Source organism: Athene noctua, chromosome 1 (assembly GCF_965140245.1).
Source record: "Athene noctua chromosome 1, bAthNoc1.hap1.1, whole genome shotgun sequence".
Classification (NCBI taxonomy): domain Eukaryota; kingdom Metazoa; phylum Chordata; class Aves; order Strigiformes; family Strigidae; genus Athene; species Athene noctua.
In genome coordinates this window covers 165809728-165835526 of record NC_134037.1, presented here as the reverse complement: position 1 = coordinate 165835526, position 25799 = coordinate 165809728, and the positions used below count along the sequence as shown (strand labels likewise).

General features: G+C 38.3%; 1 protein-coding gene across 2 annotated transcripts in view; it reads left to right on the top strand.

Annotated features, from left to right (window-relative positions):
• DSCAM (DS cell adhesion molecule) overlaps positions 1-25799 on the top strand; it is a 477293-nt gene that overhangs the window by 268506 nt on the left and 182988 nt on the right. For both annotated transcript variants that reach the window (XM_074904021.1, XM_074904029.1), the window contains one exon: positions 21717-21863. In XM_074904021.1, coding sequence (XP_074760122.1) covers positions 21717-21863 — 147 coding nt within the window. The remainder of the gene's footprint in view (positions 1-21716; positions 21864-25799) is intronic.

The window sequence follows — 25799 nt, the reverse complement described above, 5'->3', positions numbered from 1 at the left end:
ACTGGGGGTTTTGCCATTAATTTTATTTCTTAATAGCAGAAGCATAGGATCTTACAGTAATGGACAAGTTACTGAGGACATTGACCTCAGTCAGTGGTTTGAGTAGTTTTCTAGTGAGATGTTTTATACAGAGAGAACTTTAATGAAAATCAGAGAAGGGAGAACCTTTAGAGTTTTCTTGCTGACCAAACTTGTACAAATAACCATTCACCAAATTATTCCCTGTGACCCTAAAGGCATACCTTCGGCTAGTTTAAGTTGTTCTTACACTGTCATACCACTAAGACCTACACTACATTACACCATGTTATTACTGCCTCCTGGGAATCTAGCTGCTTCCCTACTTGCTCAGAGTTTCCCTTCCACCCTGTAATACAAAATAAATAGTAAATTCTTGTCTTTCACTTTCCATGTTTCTTCACTGTCCCTTACAACAGTAAACACACCATATCAGTTTATGTTCTTTTTATGTGACTTAGATCTTCAGTGCTGGGAAATTTACATTAGCTTATTGGTGGTTTTGTTGTTGTTGTTACTGGTAGTTATAAAAATAGTAATGTTACACTGCAAATTTCTGGTTTTGGAACAGTTTGAAGAGCAAATCGTTTCATATGTCTACTGATTACATTTCTTAAAGGATAGTGCTGCATCTTAGTCTCTACAAATGCACAACTTGTGATTAGTATGCTTTATTCCAACTGCTCCTTTCTGTCTGGAAATCAAGACAACTGCACTAAGAACAGTGACCCTAATACCTGTCCAGGTGAAATTTTCTGTTCGCTATTTTTTTCACTGCCACTGTGACAAAAATAGCCACATGGATACTGTGGAATTGGAAAATTAGCTGTAAATTGAAAAGTAAAACATGTTTTCACTGTGCACAGACTCCTTTGGTGGCTTGACAAACCCTGTAGTTTTGCAAAGCATAATGTAGTAACATGAATAGAGATATTCATTATAATCCTTCTTGTACAGCCACATCACAATATAATTCTCATGTGAAGATCTTATACTTATTTGCAAGAAGTACCAGATGGTTTAATTTCCTGTTTTCAGGATGCATCACTGTTAACTTAGTGCAAATAAATCCAAGAACTATGTAAAATTAGACATTCAGTTTTTCTGTTAGAAAGTGAAGCTTCTCAACCAAGTTCCAAAAGGGTTTTGTCCTTGTAATTGCTTGCACAGAAGTGGAAAGGGGGGGGGGGGGGGGAACCCTCACAAAAAAATTGATCTTTTGTCTTATTCCCACCTGTGAAAGCTTCCATGGCCAGAAACTCAGTTGAAATGGGGACATAAAAGCAAAAACTAACTGCGGCTTCCACTAGGATTTAGGAAAAGCATGACTTGGATCATCAAGTTCAGTTCCATTAACATAAATACATAATACTGAAGAGTTCACAGAACATCTATCCTTAATCTCCCCCACAAAACACAAACCAAAAAGCACTACCTAAAATAATCTTAAAACTTTTGGTGTACAGAACCTAAAATTAGAAAAACAAAACAAAACAAACCAACTCAAAACTATATGACACAATAAAGAGGTGGGATGAAAAAGTGATGTCCTACAACCCTCCAGTGGCATGATAGCTCTCTCATGAAAAGAATTCCAAGTGATGCAGAGAAAACTAAAAAGCACAGAGGACCTTTACAGTCTAGTTGGTTTCACAGTTCTTTATTGTTTCCAGATTAGATGACTCTTGAATCCTGACCATGCAAAAAACAGATGCCAACTAAGCACTTTAGGTTTTTCTAAGTCTTTCCTCCTAGAATGTTGTTTTCTGCCCATCACTTTGCTGCAAAGGGAAACAACCTGTTCTGTGCTCAGAAGACAATAGATACATCAAAGAAGAGTCTGGGGGAGGAAATCCTCCTGAACACAATTAATTATTAGAAGATCTGAATCATAGGATTGACAGAATATGATATGATACGTGCTGAGAAACATTGACAAATAATAGTTTTTTCTTGGATTTAATGCCCAAAGCTTTACTTCACAAGCTTTCCAAACTCCCAGATGATGTTACACAGTCAGTGCCATCTCTGCCTCAGGCTTCATCTTGAAACAAGCAGATTTCTCTACTGCTCTGTCTGGGAGGGTCTTCATTTTCTCCCAATCTAATCTCCAAATGTCTAGACTAAGTTTTAGTAATGGATAATTCAAAGTGATTAAATCTTATTCCAGTAATGCTCTCCAAATTGAATAATTATTTTCTCTCTTTCTCTCAAAATGCATTTATTTTGTTATTTACTGTAATATTATTATTGACACATTTGATACTACCTTTATTTCAGTAGCATGAATAAACCAACTTTTTAAAGTCCCCTCTAAAATAATAGGCTCTTTTTTTTTTCCTAAGCACTTATATAGCTGATATTTTATTCTTATTTGAGATGTCCACTATGAACAAAATCAACTTGGATTACAGATGATAACCTAAATGACCTCATGCCTGCATCTTATTTAATGGTACTACTGCTTTCCTGGGTCTACCAGAACTCCTTACTTGTTTAATCTTAGAATCCTATTAGGTTCTTTCATGGCTGTGTCTTACTGGTAACTCAGTTGTCCTATCATCCATCAACACATCCATATTACTCTCTTTCTTGGGCCCTTTAAATGGAAGGACTTCTATCTCTTAAAAAAAAAAAAAAAAAAAGTCATTGCATAGTTAGTTACCTGCTTCACTTTCACCTTTCTCTTTGTTTTCCTGAATAATGCTCCTGTCCTCCTCAAACTGAACAGAAATATAATGCTGCTCTTAAACTCAAAGGGAAGGAACACAGACAAGGTGGAGGAGGGTGGATTCATGTAGTGTATTCTCCCGTCAGTAAGTAAATTTGAGAAAGATGATAGCACATTTGTGCATCCCCCTTGGGATTATGATGGTTTTGTAAAGTGGACACTATGGGCACAAGATTGCAGTATGCATACCTGGTATTGTTAATGAGAACTGATCCCATTCCTGACTTCCCTAGATTTAACAGAAATTACTTCAAGCCCACAGAGTACAATTGAATGCCCACATGTTCAGTTCTTAATTTCAGTCTAATTTTAATCTTTGAGAGCATAGAAAAATCCTGGGCTGGAAACTGTATTCCAAAATGTTTTCATTCTCAGGTTTATTACAAAATAATGACAAAAATAAAGCTTTCCCACATCCTGGGCCAATGCTAGGAATTAATATTCACAGAAAACATCAGGGATGTTTTTTGAGAAAAGAAATTAAGCGCAAAATATTTTTTATTGGGTTTTTGCACACATTCTTAAAGAGTCATCTGTGATCACTTCTCCACAAAAATGTGAAGTGGACCAATGTGAAAAAATGAGCAAAATACGGCTTTTATGTAACATGAAAATTACTTTTAAGTTGAAAAAAGAGAAGAGAATTTATGCTTTCATAATTCTGAAGGAATGAGTAACAGGAAATCATAAGTACCTCTGATAATTTTCTTAACATTATAATCTTATCCAGACTGAAACCAGGAATTACAGAAATTAGAAAGAAGACTATGAAAAAGATCTGGATCTAAAATTAACATACATTTCTCATCCCCACACCTCCAAGTCTCAGAAGTTTGGTTGATGGTTGGTTCACATTACACTTGGATCAAGCTATTAGCAACTGTTGAGACCAGGTCTTCTTCTGTTCAAGCAAGTTTGCCACTGTATGCATTTTTGATATTTGCTCAGTTCATTTACTGAAAGGTGCTGGTTCTTTCAAGCCCTTGCCTCTTTATTGTCGCATAGGTTGTTCTGATATTCTTCTGTGAATGAAATACACTCAATCTGGTCAGGAATCAGATATGATAAATGATATAGCTAGAGAAATGGTTGCTCATGCGGTCTAGGAATTTCTTTTTAGGCTTTTTAGCACAGAAGGGGACAGATGTGTTCAGCAATGTGCAGAGAGGTAGTTCTACTATAAAATTTTGATTAATTCAAATTAGAAACCACAGGCAAGTGTTTTCAACTTGCTGGCTTCACATGTGGAAGCAGACGCCTTCGAAGGAAGCCCTCTGTAACCGTGTGCTCCCCAGGTGCCTTCCAGGCATATGAGTAAAGGGGACAGCCTGCTCAGAGGGAGATGACAGGGCCAGAGCTCCAGTACCAGTTCGTTCTAATTCTGTCACTGCAAACTATCTAATTCCTTTACTTCTGCAAATTCTCATAAGAAGGACAAATCTTCTTTTTTTCTAATCAATCTTTTAAACTGTTTTCACCTTCCATATTTTTGCCTGGAATTTACTGTTGAGTTCCTATACACACTTTGTAATTTCTGCATGAACTGTGGTAATTTTTTGGTGAATATTGTAGTGCTTAATTTTCCATCTTCAGTCTATTCTCAATCAATTTAGTTTTCACCTTCGGATAGGGCATGCTGTTATGTCTTGACCTGCTAATTTAAAAGTCTTCCCTCTCATCCTTCAGGCTGTTGTCACATCTCTTTATAAGCTTCTTTTTTCATAACTCAAGGTCTTTGGGTGTTGAGGCTATTACTGCAAAACTGGGCTTCCAGCTCTTAAATCTTTCTTGCAGCTCTTCCCTAAATCCTGCCAAATTTTCAGCATTGTTTCAGTGAAGTGAGATTTACTTTTTTCATATTTCTTTTTTTCCACTTGCTTTGATAGAAAATGTTTCCATAACCAGAGCAAACTGCACACTTATGAAATGTTCAGATCTATTTTTCTCAGCTAAGTTTTCAATTGTTCACCACCTCTCTCAGACAGGTAGCGAGACTTCACTGAATTCTGCCCCTCCAGCTTCTTGTGTGTGAATGATTTTTCCCGTTGTTAACTTCAGTTCATATATTATACATCTCATCTATAATTTATCATAAAGAGGGACCTTCCATTATTTATCACCTGCATGAGAACATGCATGTGCACACATGCATATATGGGATACTTTCTTGCATAAAACTAAAGATTAATGTATAGATATTTAACTGAGTTTATAATCTAAGCAAGTATTGCTTCTAAGAGTTTTGGAAAATACTTTTGTCAGCAACTCTAATATGTACTACAGGGTACAGAGTCTGTTAAGAATCAGGTGATGCCTCTCCACAGAATATTATTTCAAATGTGAGGAAGAATTAAGGTAATTAAAAATCTTATCATCTTATTAAAGATATGTATATTCCAATTTTTTTCTTCAAAATTTACTGTCATTTAAGAGCTAGTATTGGCCTTAAACATAAGTCATACTTTAAAGAGAGAGAGATTTTTTTTATAATTAAGCACTGGTGACTATTTCAATTTTATACACTATGTGCTATGGTGCAGTGTTAAGCTGGGACTAGAATACAGTGAGATGACCAGGACTGTTATGAACAGTCATATTGTCTTTCATTTAAGTGGTGTCTGTTGCTCAGAAGGCAAGCTATCAAACAAACTTTAAAATATGCTCTCCTCAGTCAGTCAGCCTTTCCATATGCAGCAAAACTCTGTGAGAATTTTGTCTGAATAAAGGGAGAGGGAAGCCTAGGTCTTATAGATAATACTTGTTATTCTTCACTAAAAAAATCTCGGTTTCCCAAGGTAGAGTGTGTTTGCCAGTTAACTCTAGCAAATACTTCTTCAAAACACAAAATCAGCATTTAACTACACAACTGTAGACTCTGGGCAGCCTAAAATAGCTATCTTTCTTCCTCATATTAAAAGATCTACATGAACTTTAGCAACCAGAAATTATTTGGTACCTGCTATTTCTGTCACCCAGGTATGTTGAACGGTGGTTAAACAAAGGTTTATTGTGCCACCAATACTTGAGTGTTGCTGATGCAGAAAAAGCAGCATCTGAGCCAGAAGACAACGCTATGTTGAAGTCATGCCTTTTAACATATATCCCTAGAAAAAAATAATTGCAGATTATGTTTGAAACGGTATTTATCACATAGCTTGCCTCTGAATGTTCAGGTGTTTGCAGCTTCTATTTAAATGGAAAATTATTCTCAAATTAAAAAAAAAAAAAAAAGTAATAACGGAAAAGTATCTCAAATTAAGTGAGAAATGGTAACTTTTAATTTTTTTTTTTTTTTTTTTTTAAGTCAGGAAGAGATTAGTTAATAGCTGTTACCTTTGGTAATGTCACTTTCTTTCCCCATCCCTGTTTCTTTTGATGGCTGCATCTGTACAGCAGAATTTAAAAGTATTTTTTATAGAGAACAGGCAGGCCTGCAGTACAGAGTCCTAGCCACGCAACTGAAATTGGGTTTCTCCTTTGGCACCAATCATCTCATGGGTATACTCTGCAGACTATGCCACAGAAGAGTTACCCGGGTAATAGGAAAAAGTGTAGAAGAGTTTCAGGTTTAATATCTCATTTTGAAAGATTATGTCAAAGCAAGTCAATGTAACAGGTTGGTCACACAATCAGATCACATCCAACCTTTTACAATTAATTATTCAAGTCTTTCTTTGTGCTCTTGTCAATTTGAACAGAAGAGCTGTCAGCTGTTGAGTCTCTATTGAAGACCAGCCTTAGATCGTTATTATTGAACTGCTCCTTACTAGACTCTGGGGCCAATGCTACTGTCAGAAAGAAACAGAAATTAAACATGGTATATTGACTTTTGGATCATTTGGATATTTTTTTTTTTCTCCTATCTTCTCTGTTCTTTGCTCTGCAATGTGCTGTACTTTGTACAATGCTCCCCTTGCTCCAGAAAGAACGTAAAATCGTCAAGGCTCAATTTACAGGGATTGCATGTATGTTCCACCTTTTTAATGAAGATGCTCTAGGGAGGGAGATACTGTGTCTCAACTGTGGACATGGTGTGGAATGCAAATCCTAGGGTCAGTGATACAAACTCTTGGGGCTCTGCGTAAGGGGATTGGAGTGAAGAAAAAGTGGCTTTCTCCTGGGAGATAAAAACTGTGAGCTATGAAAGCAGTAACATTGACCCAAATAACAGTTGCTCAAGAGATTGAACCAGCGCAGAATTTGCTTAGAATAAATGCAGCTGTCAGATTTTGCTACATTAATTTTCTTTTTATAAGATTCATTTATGGCTGTTCACATCCCTAAGCCTTTGGCTGCATAAAAGAGTATACCCAGATTAAAGCTGAATATCAAGAAAAGAGAAGCAAAATAGTTTTAGTTCAGAGCTTTTTCTTCATTACTTTTTTGCTATCCAGTATTGAAAAATAGGGATAATTATTTTTAAATGTTCTTATCTAAGTGACACTAGCATTTCTTGAATGCTCACATAAAATGTCAAGTCCCCAGAACTGCACTTGTGTTTTCTCCGGAAAAAGAAGTACATTGAAGCAAATTGGCTGAAAATCCTTACTTTAGATTAATTTGCCCAAAAAAAAGAGTACTTTTAGACCTTATGCTTTTAAAGCACTGGCTTCAGAGAGTCACATCTCTTTTCAGGCAACTGTCACGCACAAGTAAGAAAATCAGATCACTGGTACATGATTTTAAATCCCTTTTAAGCCACGTTCTGATGGCTTAAATGAGATATGTATATGGTTCACAGGTTTCATAATGTTCCTCTACTGTAAAGGTGTATTTTATCCCCATGTGCTAATAATTTAAAAACAAATTCCATGCATGCAGTTGGCAGTTGTTCCACATCCACTTTGTGCAAGAGATCATGGATGTGTCTGACTTACACTCTGTATGCTGCAGCAGTTGTACTGCACTGATCATCAGTGCAAAGTACTCACTTCAGATTCTGCACATCGTGGATGTACTGAACGTGCTGTACATGTACGTGCATTTCTGTCAGGCCAATCCCGTTTAGGCAACTTTATGCTGCTTACATTTTCTGGGAATGCAAGAAACATCAATTATATAGATCTTCATGTATAAATGTTATTAGCATGGTCAAGGCCATCTCTACTAATGTCATATGATGTTGACAAGCAAGGTCACTCTGTGATTCAAAATGTTCTTTAATGGCCTGTGGAGATAAAGAAAGAGAGAATGACTTTCTCAGGACTGCTTAGGGTGCAGGCAATGCTGGTCTCTCTGCTTTGACATTTTTATTTTGTTGCCTTTTTTTTTTTTTTTATCTAATGCTATGCTTCTTCAAAAATAAGTTTTAGAAGTAGAAAAAATAGTGTGTGTGACTTTCAGCCAAAGTCTAATATTTAGAATATGAGTTTGCAGTAGTTTGTTCTAAAACACCTCTATTTTCTTAACATTCATGATTTAAAAGATAGCAAAAAAACACCTTATAGTGGATCTTGTTGCTTAATAAATGGTGTCATGCACCCCTAAACCGGAGCTGTAAGCATTAACCAAATAGATGCTTTTCATCATTTGTAGAACTAATTCTATCTTTAAGTACAGGAAGAGCTCAGGAAAAGGAGAAGAATGTTTACAACAGACTTGACTAAAACATTGGTCTGCCAAAAGGCTATATTTAAAAATTTATTCTGAGGTCTTCATAGAAAATGTACAACAGTGCAAAATAAAACAGGTACAGTGTGCTTGCGAACACTGACAGCTGAAATAGTAGAACAATAGTAACGTTTAGTTCATACATAGAACTTTACACATTCAAACCATGTCCTTGTTGTGTACCTATGCAAAGGGTTGAATATTATTTGTCAGGTCTTCAGGCACAGCATGTAAAATAAGAAGTAGGAAAGGATGCTTTTATGCTCAAAGTCAAGGACTCAGATATTGGATTCCCATGTCTTCCACAAACATGCAAGATAACATTAGGCAAATCAATTAGCTTTACAGTGCCTCAATTTCTCAATCAATTTTAAATAGGCAAAATATTACATTACCTGAGAAATGTATTCAGGCATATTTTTATAATTTTTCTGATATCTGGAAAGGCTTTCAAGTCATGATCCTCTGAGCAGTTCAGAGAAGGCAATAAAAAAGCCCCAAAATGCTTACATTTATTCTAAAGAAATTATGTTTGTTGTATTTATGATGATATTTTTCTTTGTGTTGCCAATCTAAGGAAAGTTATAGTACAGAATCAACATAAGTTTTATGACAAGGTCTGGAACTACACATCCTTCCTAGTTTTATCTCATATATATATTTGAAATTAAGTTGGATTGAAATACCCCATAATCTTGAGTTGATGCTCAGGATAAATCACACTCTGAATTTAATCTATGATGAAAAGTTATATTTACTGAACCCTTTTACTGTTAAAAAGTTAGTTTCACAAAGATGTCAGTAAAGAGCCTACCTTGACAAAGCACAGAAAATAAACGTCAGAATAGACTAGACTAGACTAGACTAGACTAGACTAGAATAATAGAATAGTTGGAAGGGAGATACAATGACCTTCTAGTCCAACTGCCTGACCAATTCAGGGCTGACCAAAGGTTAATGCATGTTGTTAAGGGCCTTGTCCAAATGCCTCTTAAACACTGACAGGCTCAGGGCATCAACCACCTCTCTAGGAGGCCTGTTCCAGGGCGCAAACACCCTCTTGGTAAAGAAATGCTTCCTAATGTTGAGTCTGAATGTCCCCTGGTGCAGGTTTGAGTCATTCCCATGTGTCCTGTCAATGGATCCCAGGGAGAAGAGATCAGTACCTCCCTCTCTACTTCCCCTCCTCAGGAAGCTGTAGAGAGCAATGAGGCCACCCCTCAGCCTTCTTTTCTCCAAACTAGACAAGCCCAAAGTCCTTAACCACTCCCCACAGGACATGCCTTCCAGCCCCCTCACCAGCTTTGTTGTGCTCCTCTGGATGCATGCAAGCACCTTCACATCCTTCTTAAGTTGTGGGGCCCAGAAATACCAGAGCTGCTTACAACATTATAACACACATTCAATGTGTTTCTGATTATTAAAATGCTGTAAGAATTATAAAACTTTGTAACCCACAAAAAGTGAGGTCAGCACGCATGTTGGATTCTTGTACGCTGATGCAATACAGTCGGGGATCATATTCTTAAGAATTGCTTGCAGTTATTCCAATTTAAAATCTGTGTTGCTTCTTTTTTCTTCCAGCATATTTGAGTATATGTGTGACTTATCTTTTATAAGACTCAGTTGCTATTTTTCTAGTATTCCTTTATTAATTTCATTGAATCAGGGTCCACAGATGACCTTTTGTTTCATTACACAGTATGAAAAAATTTTTACCTATTTCTGCCCTTACTACTGTCATCCTGATGCTACACCTGTTTGAAACACTGCTTCATCAATTGACATGGTGCTATGCTGTATAGGAACTTAATGCGTGTGTCTATACTGAGGAAAATGCATATCAGTTCCTAAAACATGGGACCTGTCAGGAGATTATTTTTTTAAAATTGTATGTGTATGAGTGATACTCAGAGCTGAAACAAGTTAAAAACATAAAGTGTATGAAGGGGAGTTCTGTGGCTCACCTGTGTGGTGTGGGAAGGATAATCCAGTGACAGAGGTAGGTTCCCATCGTATTCCATAGGAGGGTATGTTCACAGTGGCAATCAGTGTGTATGAGAGAGGACAAGTTTCTCGAGGAAAAGTAGTATGCAGCTGATGGTAGAGGAAATTTTAAAAAATATTTTGTTTTCTAAAGAGCTGTCAAAAGGTGACTCCATAGACTTAACGCTGTTGTCTTGTTCTAAAGATAGAAATGTACATGATTAATTGATTTTTTTCTTCCTCTTAAAAATTATTCACTGAACACTGGACTCTGTCCCTAAGGGACTGGCCAGGAGTCTCCAGGGGAAACGATTTAATTTAGCTCTAATTCCTAGTGGAACTATTTCCTCCCACAGTTAATATTTTGAATAGTTTTTACCCAAGGGACATGATGTTTTACTTTTTCAAATTGAGCAAAGAAGATAGTAACTTCTTCCCAAGTCAGTACCCTAAAAACAGAATTAACCTGTTTATGTTTCCCAAATTTTACCTCTCAAAATAAGTCATTAGGTGAAAATACTATGCTAGAATGTACTACACAAGGCTTTGTTAGTTACTGCATATCCCTTAAAGAAATATTCTGAATACTCACATGTCTTGTGAACCTCTGAATAGGTTTTTTCATGATGGGAATGGGTACTGTTCTAAGTTTCTCATAAAACTGTTTCTTAAGGTTGAAATGCTTTATTACCCTCACAGTTCCCTGCAGAACAAATGTGGCTAAACATGTGGGGCCACAGAGCTGCAGCTGCTCTAATTAATGTAGCACAATATTGATTATTTGCAGTTAGTCAAAATAATTCTGCAGCTGGTGGCACTTGTAATTCTGTGTGTGTGAGGCTGTGATTTATTCTGATCATATTGTGTATAACAGTATGTATTCTGCATATACAATGACTTCGAAGCTATAAGCTATTAAGTTGCATATTTGATGATGGTGACATAAACCAACTGCTGTTCAGGCCAGAGGAGATGGAGGTTCTTCATTTACTTAACAAGCTTGTGTTTAAATTTACATGCAGATAGAAGGAGGGGTGGGTTATGTTCTTTGATGTTGTAAAGCGTAAGTTTATCTGTGCTAAGCCACTGGTCAGCTGCAGGCTATTTATTTACTTGGGATGCACCAGCAAAAGCCTGAGCAAAGAAATTTTAATCCTTCAGACAGCTCCATATATCATGGGGAAAGCTGAATCCTCTTTAATCAGAGCCCCTAAAACTAGCTAGTGATTTAAAATTATCTGCTTGCTTTCTAGATGAAGTAAGGAAAGCAGCTTCTGCAGCAATGTGTGCAAGGACCCAAATAATCTAAAACTGTGGTATTAAAGATTATGGCAGTTTTATTTAATATCCTGGAGGACTGACAGCAACAGCGGGTGGAGAACGGTAGTTGCTCATGCCTAATATATTCATAAAAGATTAAGAGGGTGAACAATTAAATATAAACATTATGTGATCAGTCACGTTTATACTATCCAATCATAAAGTAGTAGCAATTAACATAAACTGGTCTGTATACACAAAAATATAGCTCCTGCATCTATTTATGCTCTTTTTAAAAAACAGCATGTTTACTGCTCCTTTATAAAGCTTGAATACTACATGCTTAATGTAAGTGGAATTGGTATGAACAATTGGCATGAAATACATTTTTGCAGTCTCAGAAACATGGAGGGGGCAATAAAATGTGTTCTGATTTGTGTAATTTGTCTAACAATCTGGTTTTCAGAATAGCCATTATCCTAGTATCCAAACTTATTCAGAAAATGATGGCACTGTGCATATAATAGCAGTAATGCTCATATGTCTTTCCTTATTCTGTGATTACAGAAACACAGATGAATTCATGTTACGGTTGAATTTAAAGCAACTAAAACCATGAATATAGATACCACCAGCTTTCAGGACCTGTTTGATTTTTGAGCATTGTGTTCAGGCCTCATCCTGTCTGAATGTGAACCCAATACAGTGCCACAACTCTTGTTCCTAGGGTAAAGCTCTAATTGACTCAGCAGATAATCCCTCTCAGCTCAATTTAGAAAACCAAACCTGGAGCTTCATTTCCCTCCCTCCCCCCTTCCCCTTTCTGTCTTTCTCTTTTTTGCCTTTTTTGCTTGCTTTTTTAAAAATTTCTTTTTGTTTTTTTTCTCCCTTTCTCTCTCAATTTTATTAACCTTACGGTTCTATATTGGCAGGCTTCTTGTCTTAGCCAGTAATATTACACGCAAAACATTAAGGGAAATCTGGAAACTATAGTTGTGTCAAAATCACAAGTTATAAGACACAGTAAGCCATCTTGGAATGGAGAAGTAAACACTACAGCATCTAGATTTCACTAAATCTGTTTTCTTCAGAGAGATGCATAAAGACATGGTTGGTCCGTAATATTCCTTAGATATATAGATGCCAAAATAATAGCAATTCTATGTTAACTGTTCTCTTTAAGCTTTTCTACTTTCAAGGATCGAGGGGAAAATATTTCATGACTTTGCTCCCTTCCTCTCCTAGCATTTTAGAGAGATGGTGATGATGGTTGAATTGGACTTCACACACTTTGAGCAGTTCTGATCTCCACTGGCCAAGGGGCAGGGTGACTGACAAATAACAGATTTACTTGTATACCCTGATTCAGACTGAACTGCCACCAAAATAGATGTTCCTTGAGGAGGGATATGACTGAGGTAGAAGAGGTGAGGGGGCTAAAAAGTGATGGTGTAAGAAAAAATCTGTCTTGGTCTTGAGTTACCAGTTCTACATAAATATTGCAAAGTTAAGCATCCATCTGTGTTACAACTGGAACCATGTCAGCCCATAGGATTGGAAATGTTTATAAATGTCCTTAACTCTTTGCAGAGAGATAACCCCAGTTATTGAACTTAAAACAGATTATGTGCCTATATAGAATAGAAAAATACCTCATGTGAGTCTTCTGGCTTGTTTTATAAATTCTCAAATTTAATTCTGGGGAAAGAAAAAGAAAAAAAATCCAAACAGAAGGAAAAGGGAAGATTCTAGCTGCTGTGGAAATGAAGAAAACTTCAGACCTGCAAGCTGAGTCTTACAGTAGAGATACATCTATGTGAGCTTTGAGGAGCCTGAACAATAGATCAAATATGGCAGCAACCTCCTTTGCGTCAGACAACCACTTCTTGTGTCTTTTATGCTTAGTTCTTGTGTCAGGATAAAATTGGAAGACCTTAATTCCTCATGAGTAACATTGTACTATGGTGGCACTTTTGAAGCTTTGCCACTGAATCTTTCTCCCAGAATCTCACATTCATGGTGGCCTCTCCAGTTATCAAAACCCAGATTTGTAAGAGGTAAAGACCAGGCCATGTAATGCAAATAAGTGTGTGGTTCTTCAGAAAGTGTGCCTGAAGGGTGGAGGTGGTAAGAGAAGGAAGGACTAATTTAATTGCAATTGATTAAGAAAGTTCATTACCCTTGGGCTGTAGGGCAGTGCTGTGGTTTCCTTCCTGCTCCTGTTCTCCTGGAAGTCAGCTGCAGGTTCTGTCCCAGACAAGGAGAGGGGCAGTGGCCAACACACTCCAAAGGTGCAATTTGCAGACCCTATTGCTGAGGGAATATGAGGAGCTGAAAAATTCGGTTTTATCCTCTGTAGGGTGTGCTACCAGGGCCTGTGAGCTTGGCTATGTCCCTGGGGGTGAGGTTGTGCTGCTCAGAGGAGCATAGTCCTGTTCTGAGCATCTGCACCACCTACTGTGAACACCGCCCCAGGTGTCTCGCATAGGTTGAGTACATTATGTGAGTGCTGCTTGGAAAAGTGAAATCTTTACCTCCCTCTTTCCTGTATGCCTCTCTCTCCTCATCTAATCTTTGGTTTGTGTATCAAAAGCATTCAAAGGACTGTGACTTCAGGGCACAGTTTAAGCACAGCTGCTTCTAGCACATTTTCCATGCCCAGAGCAGCAGATTGTTTTGCTTTGAGAATGATGTTGTAGCAGTGCTGTAAAACTGAGTTATAGGTTATTCTCTGCTTTGGCTCTGTGGGGAGGTTTCTCCCCTTGCGTGCACAGGTCATGCTAGAAACTTGTTTAGCAGAAGCAGTTCTATCCAGCAGAGGTGACAAGTATGGTTGATAAAAGTTTATTTGTTCTATATTATCATTTGGCACACAATTAGAACAGCCATCTGTTCTCTTAATTTCTATCAACCCAATTTAGATTGCAATAACATAATGCTATTAGATGTGTTTCCAACAAAGTGAAAATCAAATATGATTTTTTAAACCATCTTGAGGATAACATTACCCCTATTTAAAGACTACCAGCATGCTGGGGGAAAAGGGCATGATAAAAGAATAATTAATGCTACAGTTTTAAAATATTCTCATTTTCATACAAGAATATTATGCACTAATTCAACAGGAAAGTGTTCGCATTTTCTTATGAATTATACATGAGAACAATTTCACATAGGAAACCTAAACAGAATTATTTTAACTTATTACTCAGACCTGTAAAATTTTATTTTAATCTCTGATACTATACAGTCTAATGGAAAGCATTAAAAACCTTACATAAGAGCAATTTCATAATTGTTAATGTGACCTCTTCTCACTTATAGAAATGAACACATGATCTGCTAACGCAGCTCAACTTTAACGAAGTCACAAGGTTATTTAGGGCACTAGTCAGCAGATAGTAAAATGAGGGGTGTGATTCTAAAATGTCATGGGATTTGGGGCCCTCAGTTGAGGTTGGTCAAGCTTAGGTACAACCCAGTTTCCTCTCCCTCTTCCCTGTTCTCTTCAGGGTCTTACTACTCCGAAAGATGTATCTTCAAATCAAATGGTTTGGTAATATCTCAGACGAAGACATAAATTTAAAGTTTTATTAATGAATGAAAATTACTAAAGGAAAGACATGTTGATAAAGTATGCAAACTTTAAACGTTGGTGTAATGGCAAATGAAGTATGGTTTGGTGAGTTGCATAGGGAGATTCGATTGTGTGATAAAGAGGTCTGATTTGAACATGTAGTTTTTCATACAGCCCATTCTAGTGTTAAGACAGACAATAGGTTGCATCTACAGAATGCAGGAAATCTGTTCTTTAAGTCCATGACTCTGGAAAGGAGATCACAATTTTCAGTGAACAACTGAAGCAACTTAGCACTGATAAGACAACTACTGTAATTTCCGGATTCATAAATGGAAGGAAAATTTGTATAGAGGAGAGACATTTTTCATTCACTATTACCAGAACCATTACTGAACTTATGCGCATGATCCAAACTTGAAAAAGAACTACAAAAAGTTGTTAAGGTGTTCAGCAAAAACTACAGGAATATTTCAGGATATGAATAATTCACAGTAAATGATTTAGGAAGTTCAATCTGTATAACTAATTAAGGAGAAAGATGGTTTAAGAGGTAATTTCCTCATGTTCTGTAAGTGCTTAAATGGGCAGAAGATTTCTGACTGCAGAGGAAATCTTTAATGAAGGCACAGTAAGATCCAACAGCTGGGGTCAAAGCCAGATAGACCACAAACCATACACTAACTTTCAAAAGTGAGAATAATTAACCGCTGGAGTAATTTACCCGTGGGTATCACATGCCCTCCACTTACAAGAAATCTTTAATCATGACTAATGTCTTTTTAAAAAAGCTATAGCTTAACTTCCAGATATGGACCTACTGCAGGAGTTACTGGTTGGAGTATGAAATGTGACAATAAAGGATTCTAATGGTCTTTCTAGTCCTTGGATCTATTTATTTTGTTTTCAGTCTCCCAGTGAGGCAAAGTTATGTATTAATGACAGATGGGATGTTGGAGAAAGAATTATGGGTTCCATTCCCTGTTTTTCCACAGATTTGTGTACATTGATCCACATACCTCAGTAAGCTTCTCTTTAAAACATGTAAATTTTAAATAGTAGTATGTTACTATGCTTGCCCACCTCACCAAGGCAAAATGTGGTAAGGGTTCCTAACATCCTTTGAACTCTTTGAATGAGATGTATACTACAGATATTGGACCAGGTTTTCAAAGGCACCAAGAATTGAAGGCCCCAAAAGATGTAAGCTTTCAACATCTCTGAAAATCAGATACTGAAATCATTATAATCAAGTTTTCAAGGCATTAGTACAAACACTACTGAGAAGGAATAATAAATGGGAATTATGAGCTATATTTTGACAGTGTTCTTTTTAATTGTTGTGAAGGAGGCTTCTTTGCCTTCCTCCCTTGAAGCCTGCTAACAGCCAAACAAACAAAAAGCTTCAGTTTATCTGAAAGGATGTTCCATTTTAAAAAATCCTTATTTGGCATATTAAGTAGGTAAGTCAAAAAAATTAGACTTTGTTACAGCAAAGCAAGAGCGATTAAATTAAATGTGCCTCAAGAAGAAAGCACTCCCCTAGATCAACAGGGCAATAAGAGCTTGTCGATCCCTATCCTGGTGCATTTCTAAACACTTTTTGAAGTACAGAAGGCAGAACACTCAACACTTTGGCTTTGTCACAGCTGACAGCCTGTCGGTTTTAATGAAAATGCTCTCCGTTTAAAGATGACAGAAATTACATGCATTTCTCCTTTTATTTGTCTGTCATCTTTTCTGTCTCGCTTTTTTACAGTAGAAGGAGGGGTTCGTTATTAAAGCATTATATAAGTATGCAAAATATATTAAGAAGAAGAGAGGAAAAGAAGCTTTAGCCCTGCAATTATACACAATGTGTGTTGGGAAGAAATGTATACTGTAGGGTAATATCTGATGTGTGGCAATAACTATTTACTTGTAGTTATCTTTAAAGAGGGTGAGGCAAAAATCTCTAGATAATGCTTTAAGTGAAGGTTTTATTATACAATTGTCTGAGTAATTTCCAACAGGAAGATGATCTAAGCAGTGTTAGATAGCTCAAGTATGCTCATAACTTCTCTAGAAAATACAGCAAGATAACACTGAAAAATTTCTTTGCTCTGCACAGCTTTCACAAACCTCTTTTATTAAGTGACAGGCTTTTAATAAGTGTACCCACTCTCATTGACCCAGATGTATAACTGCATCTGAGGAAACTCGCTTCCAGGACTGAGGAAGGAAGGCTTCACTCGCAAATATAAGTCAGTCCTATGGGATCTGGAAATAGCCCACAAATCTGTACGTATTCTTCAACCCAGCGGTAGCCACTCCACACATTTCCCCAGTTTCAATTCCAGAGCAAGTGTTAGCAGCAATAATGTGTGTAAGGTAGAAATTCTGAGGAAGTGAGCTTTCGGCAGTTTTAAGGGAAGCTCTGAATTTGATCTTCTAACTTAATTTCTGTGACAATCGCTTCATGCTTACCCTGAGAGACAAATTTAATTATCAGTGATGTCCTATATAGACCATATCTCAAAATAGTGAGAGCTTAGAAAAGCATAGAGAAATAAATTAATTTTTAAACTTTGGACACATTTGTAGGGTCTTAAACTTGTGTATAGTAATAGTCCCCAACAGTGTGACTCTGTAGAAATGAAATTATTATACTTTGCCGAGGTGAAACTGGATCCCAGAAAGAGAAAGCTACATGAAGCCGTTGTACAAGGAGTACATTTCTGCCTCTCAGCTGTTTGGGTTCCACTGGCTGGACAAAAATGCACAGCATTTGCAGATATACTGGAAGGACCAAAATGGTCACAACCATCCCATTAGCACCTTTTTGTGTATTCCTGGTCCTGATGTGATAGCAGCTGAGCGGTATCTCCACCAACATCTATCTCTGCATAGTTTGGTAATGGAGTTACATCCCAGCTTGAAAAGTCTTTTCTAAGCCTTGATTGGGCTACAAAGGACATGTCTGCATGGTATATACAGAGCTGGTTCAGCAGCCTGGCAGTCCTGCAAGCCGAGTGGCATTGCTGTGGGCAAGCACACGTCTGAACTGTGCTGTGCTGTCTGAAATACAGAGCTGGTTAATGCTCACACAGCTGGAAACAGAAGCAAGAAGGCATTGCCTTTGCTGCATAGCCATCATTAACCCCAGTAAAGGCCTTAAATGTGATTCCTGTCTTGTAAAGCTGTCATTTATACTGCCTACAGACTAAGGGAGACAACTGTGCTTTAATTACCTGTAGTCCTTATGACATATTTCTTGGCAAAGGTAGATTTGCTCTATGAATATTTCAGTAGTGCACAATTTGCATGTGACACATGAGTCAAACAGCCCATGGTTTTCACACCAAAATTCTAAATATCCTTCTAACCTAGAGACAGGGGTAAAGGTGAACCTTGTTAAAGGGTACAGATGTTGAGTACCTATGTGATGAGGAGATAGGGTGGAATGGGACAAGTGTTTATGTCTGAGTAACTGAGAACTGTGAAAGGAAGAATACTTAGCATAGGATATTACATTATATCTAGGAGTTACACTGTGAAAAACAACACCCCCCCACAAAAAAGTATTCTCTGACCAACAGGAAGTGCTTCTTCTGTACAAATCATTATGAGCCTGCCTCCCTAAGAGGTGGTAGGCTCCTCCTTGCTGTGGCTTCGGAGCTTCGGAGCTGGGCTGTATGAATGACATCAGGTAAAGAACAATCCTGTGACTGCTAAGGGGGTTCACTAGGTGATTGCCTGCACACTTGCAGACTATGCTTTCTGGTTGCCAGTAGGTAGTTGTTAGCTGCCTGGTATCTGTAGAAAACTTCATTAACTTGTCTGGTCAACCCAAGCTTTTTAGTGACTAGCAAATAAATGAATTATTAGTAATCGAGAAGTTAGGTAAAATGTATTTATTGGTCTAACTTATTAACTGTCTATATTATTTCCCCCCAAACACTGCAACTAACATGTTAAAATATAAGATGCAAAAGAGCTTTGCTTTTTTTCATGTAACCTTTTCAATGCTGTATTTCAGACACCTGGCTGTGAAATTGAAATATTACCTATTCAGGTGCTTTTCCTAGTACACTCAACAGCACATTTGTTTGTAAGTAATTTCTGTTGAAACTCAAGCCTTCTGTATGCTAGCAATTAAATTTTCAGAGGCATATGGAAGTCAATACGTCCTCAGTATAAGAAGGCACCCCCCTAGGCTGTAAACTCCCCTCTAGGCAGGAATACAGTGTTGCTCATGGCTGAGCAGGGTGCTTTTGCCATCCAGTCCTCCCTCCTCCTTCCCACTTTTCCTTGCCCAGCTCTTCTCCAGTAGCAGACAAGTAGCTCAACATTTTCTATGCCTCCATTCTGGGGATTTATTTTGCTAATATACTTCTTAGTGGCACATGTTATTTGAACAAACAATGTAGTTCAGAAGGATATGTGCAGTGTGGTTCATGCTTTTCCGAAGTTGTAACCTAACTACTTCCATGCTTGTGGACTTTCAGGACTTTGAGGAGAACAGGGTCAGCAAATACAAGTTGTCAGCGTGGTTATTTTATAATTTAGTATGCACCCAAGGATGAGAGAGGTGGGGTGATGTTGCTTTATTCAATATTTTCTGCTCTAAGGGTCAGTTCTGTCCTGTGACATTAAATGGTTGGTTTTGGGTTTTTTTCCCATTTCTTTCAGATTGTGGTTTAAAGGAGATTGCCCTCTGCAATGATACCATTTCCTTTCTGTCGTTTCTCTGCTGGATTGCTTTCCCACTGATGCATTTGTGAGCATGTACCCTGGCTACACTTAATTATTAAAAAGTCATTGCTGAAATAGAGCTCTGAAGAAAAGGAAATATCTCTTGCTGCATATTACTGAATATTAGTTCATAATGTGTTTCATCTTTGAGTATTCTTTCCCCTAATTTGGGAGCCAGCTATGTTTTTAATACATTGGAAAGCCAGCTACTAAAGAAAACAAAGCAGACATAAAAAAGAAGTTATCAACATTTTTTCCAGTGTAAAAGTTTCAGAAAAGCATACGTAGCTTAGACTGCAGTATTATTTAAATGGAAAGAGTGGCCAGGTGAGGTCCAATTTTGCAGTGCATTCTAACTGCATTACTTCCACTTATTGTAATACAGGAAAAGCTTTAAGTAGCCATGTACACACAGATGTTAGCTTTTTTGTGTTCCTGCTTTTAAAACATGCATTTTCAACAGAACAGAGGCATTTGTGCAGGTGTCAAATGATCAAAACTGCACATGTGTATATATGTACTGTGATATTTCCACATATTTTAGAATTAATAATAAAAAATGAGCATATTAAGAGAATTTCAACTATATTATTTTCAATTTGAATGAACACTGGGAGAAATGCTGACCATGAACATGTCAGCCTTGTTCAGTTTTAAGGGGCAGTCACTTTGACGGACTTAATTTGCTTCCTGAAATAAATCTTTCTGTGTAGAATTAAAAAAAACCCCAAAACAAAATAACAAGACTTTGGATAATAAACAACACATCCTGTACTGATTATTTAAGCCCTTTTTTTAGACACTGAATCTGTCTACCTGCTTAGATTGTGCTTCTCTAATCACAGACTGCAATAATATTTGAAAAAAAAAAAAAAAAAGCTTGGAGCGGATCAGATTAATGTATTAACTCACCTTTTGCCAGTAGCTGGGCCATGGAAGTACTGAGCTTCAGGGAGCCCAGCCCATCCTGCTGAGGCCTAAAGGGCATTAACCCACAGGAAATACAGACAGAGTGGGGGCCCTGGGACTGTTCCTTACACTCCTGCTGTCTGGCTTGCAGCTAGTGCAGATGTGTACACCTTCACTGGGGTCAGTGGTGTAGGCAACGTCAGCAAGGCTGGTTTTGCTGTCCTTGTTTTCCCATCACACCTGAAGCAAGCTGTGGAGCAGGGCTGTGCAGTACGTGGCTCTTATGACTGTCATTCTTTAGCAAATATGTTTCATATTATTGGGGTAAAAACTTCATCCTTTTGTTAGGTTCTCTTGCTTTCATGGATCCCATTAGTTTTACTTTTTATGATCTTTTTTCTCCTCAATTTTCTGGTGTACCTGGACAACATATGCTATTTTGGCTAATACTGTTTAAATATGCATGCTATCCCAGACTGTCTTTCTATCACATACAGCTCTGATGGTGAATTGCTATCATATCACTTTACAATATTGTATTAAAATGAATTAAATTCTGCACTGGTTCTTTGCCCTGTGTTTTATTTCAGGTGCCTCTTGGATATTGTTTGTTGTTTGTGATATAGAACATGTCACGTTTGTTTCTTTCTTACATTCCTCACATTTTCGTTAGAGTTCCCTACCTTTTTTATGAAAAGTACACATGAATTAATATCTTTATATGCATCTGCAGTGAGTACTTAGTAAACTTACAATCGGAGCTTCTAAACTATGGCAAAAAAAACCCTTCAGAACCATCCAGCTTATGTCATCCATCCCCCAGTGTGAGCAAGCAGAACACAGTAACAACCTCCAGATACTTTAAACACTGCAAATTCTTATGTCTTTCAGGACCTAGATTTCTCATCACATCCACGGGAGCCTTGTATATTTTAGACGTACAGAATGAAGATGGACTGTACAACTACCGATGTATCACAAGGCACAGATACACAGGAGAAACACGACAAAGCAACAGTGCAAGACTTTTTGTATCAGGTGCTCCTTTATATATCATGCTACATTACGTACGGTATATGCCTCTCTCTAGCATGCTAAACTGTCAAGGCAGGTTCCTGTGTCCATATGCACTAACAACGAAGTTGTCTGTCAAATAGAAGGTAGAAGTGGTCAGCTGTGAGCTGTTGCTGCAAAATAAAACGTCCCATTTTAAAATCCTTTTTTTCTGTTTTTTATCTCCTATTAGATATTTCCAGAGAGGCTGTAGGGTACACTGGCATTTAGTACAGGGATTTTTACTAGTTTTAGAGTACTGTATAAAAGGTCTGTGGGTGGGATTCATCCCATTAAAAGTAGACCTGCGCAGTGAAAGTATCTAGTCACCTTAACTTCCCTTTGTAACCAAAGTAGAGGAACATTTGACCTACTTCAGCTGCACACTTGAGGATGAGATGAATTGCCCCATTGTCCCTATTTCTCTCTGTTAACCATAGTAAGAGCTTAGGACATTTAGCTCTGCTGTAGATATTTCCACTGCAGGAATATCCTCAGGTCAGCTGAGGTGCATTTCAGCTTTCCTTTTCATTCATCACACTCCTTCTCTGGAGAAAACAGCGTGTTTCCCTGCTTCCAGGAGTGATCTCCAGCCAGAAGAGGTATGTGACCTGTTCCAGGCCACCCAGGGTGCTGCAGGCAGACAGGAGAATTAGCTGGTGGCAGTCCATGGTTAGAGCTAAGAGTTCCAGGGCAAATGGCCTTTTGCAGCAGGTAGGAAAATGAGAAGGTAGATGGGGTATTATAACTTTTCCTTGTAATCGTAAAGCATCTCCTGATTGTTGTGTGTGTGATAGACTGTTGGGTTCCCTACACCCCCCCCCACCCCCCCCTAAACTCTTGTGGCTGTCAGTACAGTGCTACTCCAATCCCACCTTCTCCCCATTTTGTCTCAGTGAGAGGAGGTGTCAGTTGTGGATGAGATGAGGAGGAGGAGCAGACCCCAGGCCTGAGTTTGGAACTTGATCTCAAACATCTCTGTATAGGATTAGCTCTCCTCCATCTCCCCTTCCTCTCCCTCATTTTCTGAGTGCATGACTGTACGCTGTGTTTTTATGTGAGCAAATCTTCAATTATATTCCCACATCCATAGAGTTATCTATGTCTGTATCCCAGACTCTCTCTTCTTTGTCCCTATATCCTTGCCTTACAGGCGTCATGCCCACTATCCCACTGAAAGCCCCCCCGAACTTTTTCTCTTTTTCACTGTTACTAAGTTGCCCTGAAGATCCTAACCCTAAATATCAGAGCGGGTATGGTGACCTTCACAATGTAACAGTCAGTGGGGTCATTCTATTTTTCACCTCATCCTCTTGTCTTTTATCAGAAAAAAAGTCTAATGATCTCAGTTCTCCACTCTCTGTTTGAGAGCCATAAGAGAAACAGAGATGGGCACCAGGCTTTGCATTAGTAACATAATTCCTGCCCTCCTACAAAATGGTCATTGCTGAAGGATGCTGGAGCCCTCTGAACGTACAAGTCAGTACTTAACTATACTAATGATTAAAAAAATAAGTGTGATTTTTTTCAGATCAGAATCACTTACCAGTGAGATCCAGGAGTTTCTTCTTTGATGTGTGTCCCCTGTGGTTAAAACTCTTGCCTCTGCTTTACCCAGCCAGATGAAGAAGTAGTTTTGCTGCACAATAATGTGTTTGCTTTGGTCTTACAAGGATAGGCAGGGTCCTATTTTTCTAGCTGGCTCCATAATATGGTCTGCTTCCGTATGAAATCATGCTAAGGCTGAGCCAGTGGTAACATAAATAAAATCAGGCTTGTATCCTGGTTACCACAGGAAAATTTCTAGTTATCTCTCTGAACAAAAGGGGGAAAATGAAAGCTCTGTCTTGTTTGCAATTCAGGATAAGCACCCTAAAAGGTGCACTCTGTCTGAAGTTCCCTTTTCTGTTCTCCTCCACAGGCCAAATGTAAATAGGAAATTTTACCTGTGTGCAATAGCAGACTTTTTCAATTCAGTGGGGTTAATTATTCTCTATTAGAGCTATAGTGGGCTCTGATTTGCAGTCTCTTAGTCTGCTGAACAAGTGCAGCAATTATGGGCAGAGTTTGTCTCTTAATATTTCTCTAACAGGTTTTCTTTTTTCTTGGCTGGAATTCATATTTTAAAATAGTGAGTCCTTTAAGTGTGAAAGGTCTGCTTGCATGAGACCTAAATTTTTTCCTGACTTTTACATCCATAAATATTCTTTGCTTATTTGGGAATGAAATAGTTTGTGCTTGATATTGATCATAGCCTCTTGGCCACATTTTAAATACCAGTTAAACTTCATTATTGTTTGAAAGAGAAAGGTAATATGCATACAATAGCAAATGCACATGTAAATAATTAGTATGCCTGTGACCAAAGCAAAGTTCCAGATTTCATTTGGAGTAAGAACATCTTGAAATCATGTGGCCTTTCTAAATAAAATTAAACCCAAGACCGTTAACATGCTACAGATTATTCCTCTAATGCCCATTTATAGTGTACTTTTCCCAAAATAATTTTGTCCATCCATGAATCCCAGTTCCCAAAATCTTTACCATTTTTTAATCCCCACCCTCCAAAAAATCCTTACGATTTTGAAAGTATAATGTGTTTCTTGCTCTGTCCTTCAAAGAAGATCCAAAGTATTTTAGAACAGTATTTTGCCTCAGATCTTTCACGGTTGTCCTTGCCAGAAGTCATTTGCAGCTGACTTTTAAAGCATAGTAACATAATCATTCTAAAGAGTCTATACCATATATTGGAACTGGGTTATGTTACTTTGCTATTTGCCTCACAGAATCACAGAATCATCTGGTTTGGAAAGGACCTTGAAGATCATCTAGTCCGACCGTTAACCTAGCACTGACAGTTCCCAACTATACCAGATCCCTCAGTGCTGTGTTGACCCGACTCTCAAACACCTCCAGGGATGGGGACTCCACCACCTCCCTGGGCAGCCCATTCCAACACCTAACAACCCCTTCTGGAAAGAAATGCTTCCTAAAATCTAGTCTAATCCTTCCCTGGTGCAACTTGAGGCCATTACCTCTTGTCCTATCACTTGTTACTTGGTTAAAGAGGCTCACCCCCAACTGTCTGCAACCTCCTTTCAGGGAGCTGTAGAGGGCGATGAGGTCTCCCCTCAGCCTCCTCTTCTCCAGACTAAACACCCCCAGTTCCCTCAGCCACTCCCCATACGACCTGTGCTCCAGAGCCTTCACCAGCTTCGTTGCCCTTCTCTGGACACGCTCGAGTCATTCAATGTCCTTTCTGTAGTGAGGGGCCCAAAACTGAACACAGGAATCGAGGTGCGGCCTCACCAGTGCTGAGTACAGGGGCAAGATCCCTTCCCTGTCCCTGCTGGCCACGCTATTGCTGACACAAGCCAGGATGCCATTGGCCTTCTTGGCCCCCTGGGCACACTGCTGGCTCCTGTTCAGCCGGCTGTCAGTCAACACCCCCAGGTCCCTCTCTGACTGGCAGCTCTCCAGCCACTCCTCCCCAAGCCTGTAGCGCTGCTGGGGGTTGTTGTGGCCCAAGTGCAGCCCCCGGCATTTGGCCTTATTGAAACTCCTACAGTTGATTGCAGATGAACCCTGGGATTTCTTTTGTGCCTTTTTTTTTTTTTCTTTTTTTTTTTTCTTTTTTTTTTTCTTTTTTTTTTCTTTTTTTTTTCTTAACTGGAATATATGCAATGCAGATGCTCTAAATAGGAATCTGTTCCAGGGACATCCCGAAGAGATGTTTTTACTATCCATGTAAATATATAAGTATAGAGTCCAAGAAAGCAGGTCACTGGTATCACATCTTTGTGTATCCCTGAATATATTTTAAATACTTTATCTATAAAAATCAGTTCAAGGCTTCTGAAGTATGCAGGCAAATCCCAGTTTAACTGTTCCATGGATGGGACTCCAGGCTGGGCTGTTCCT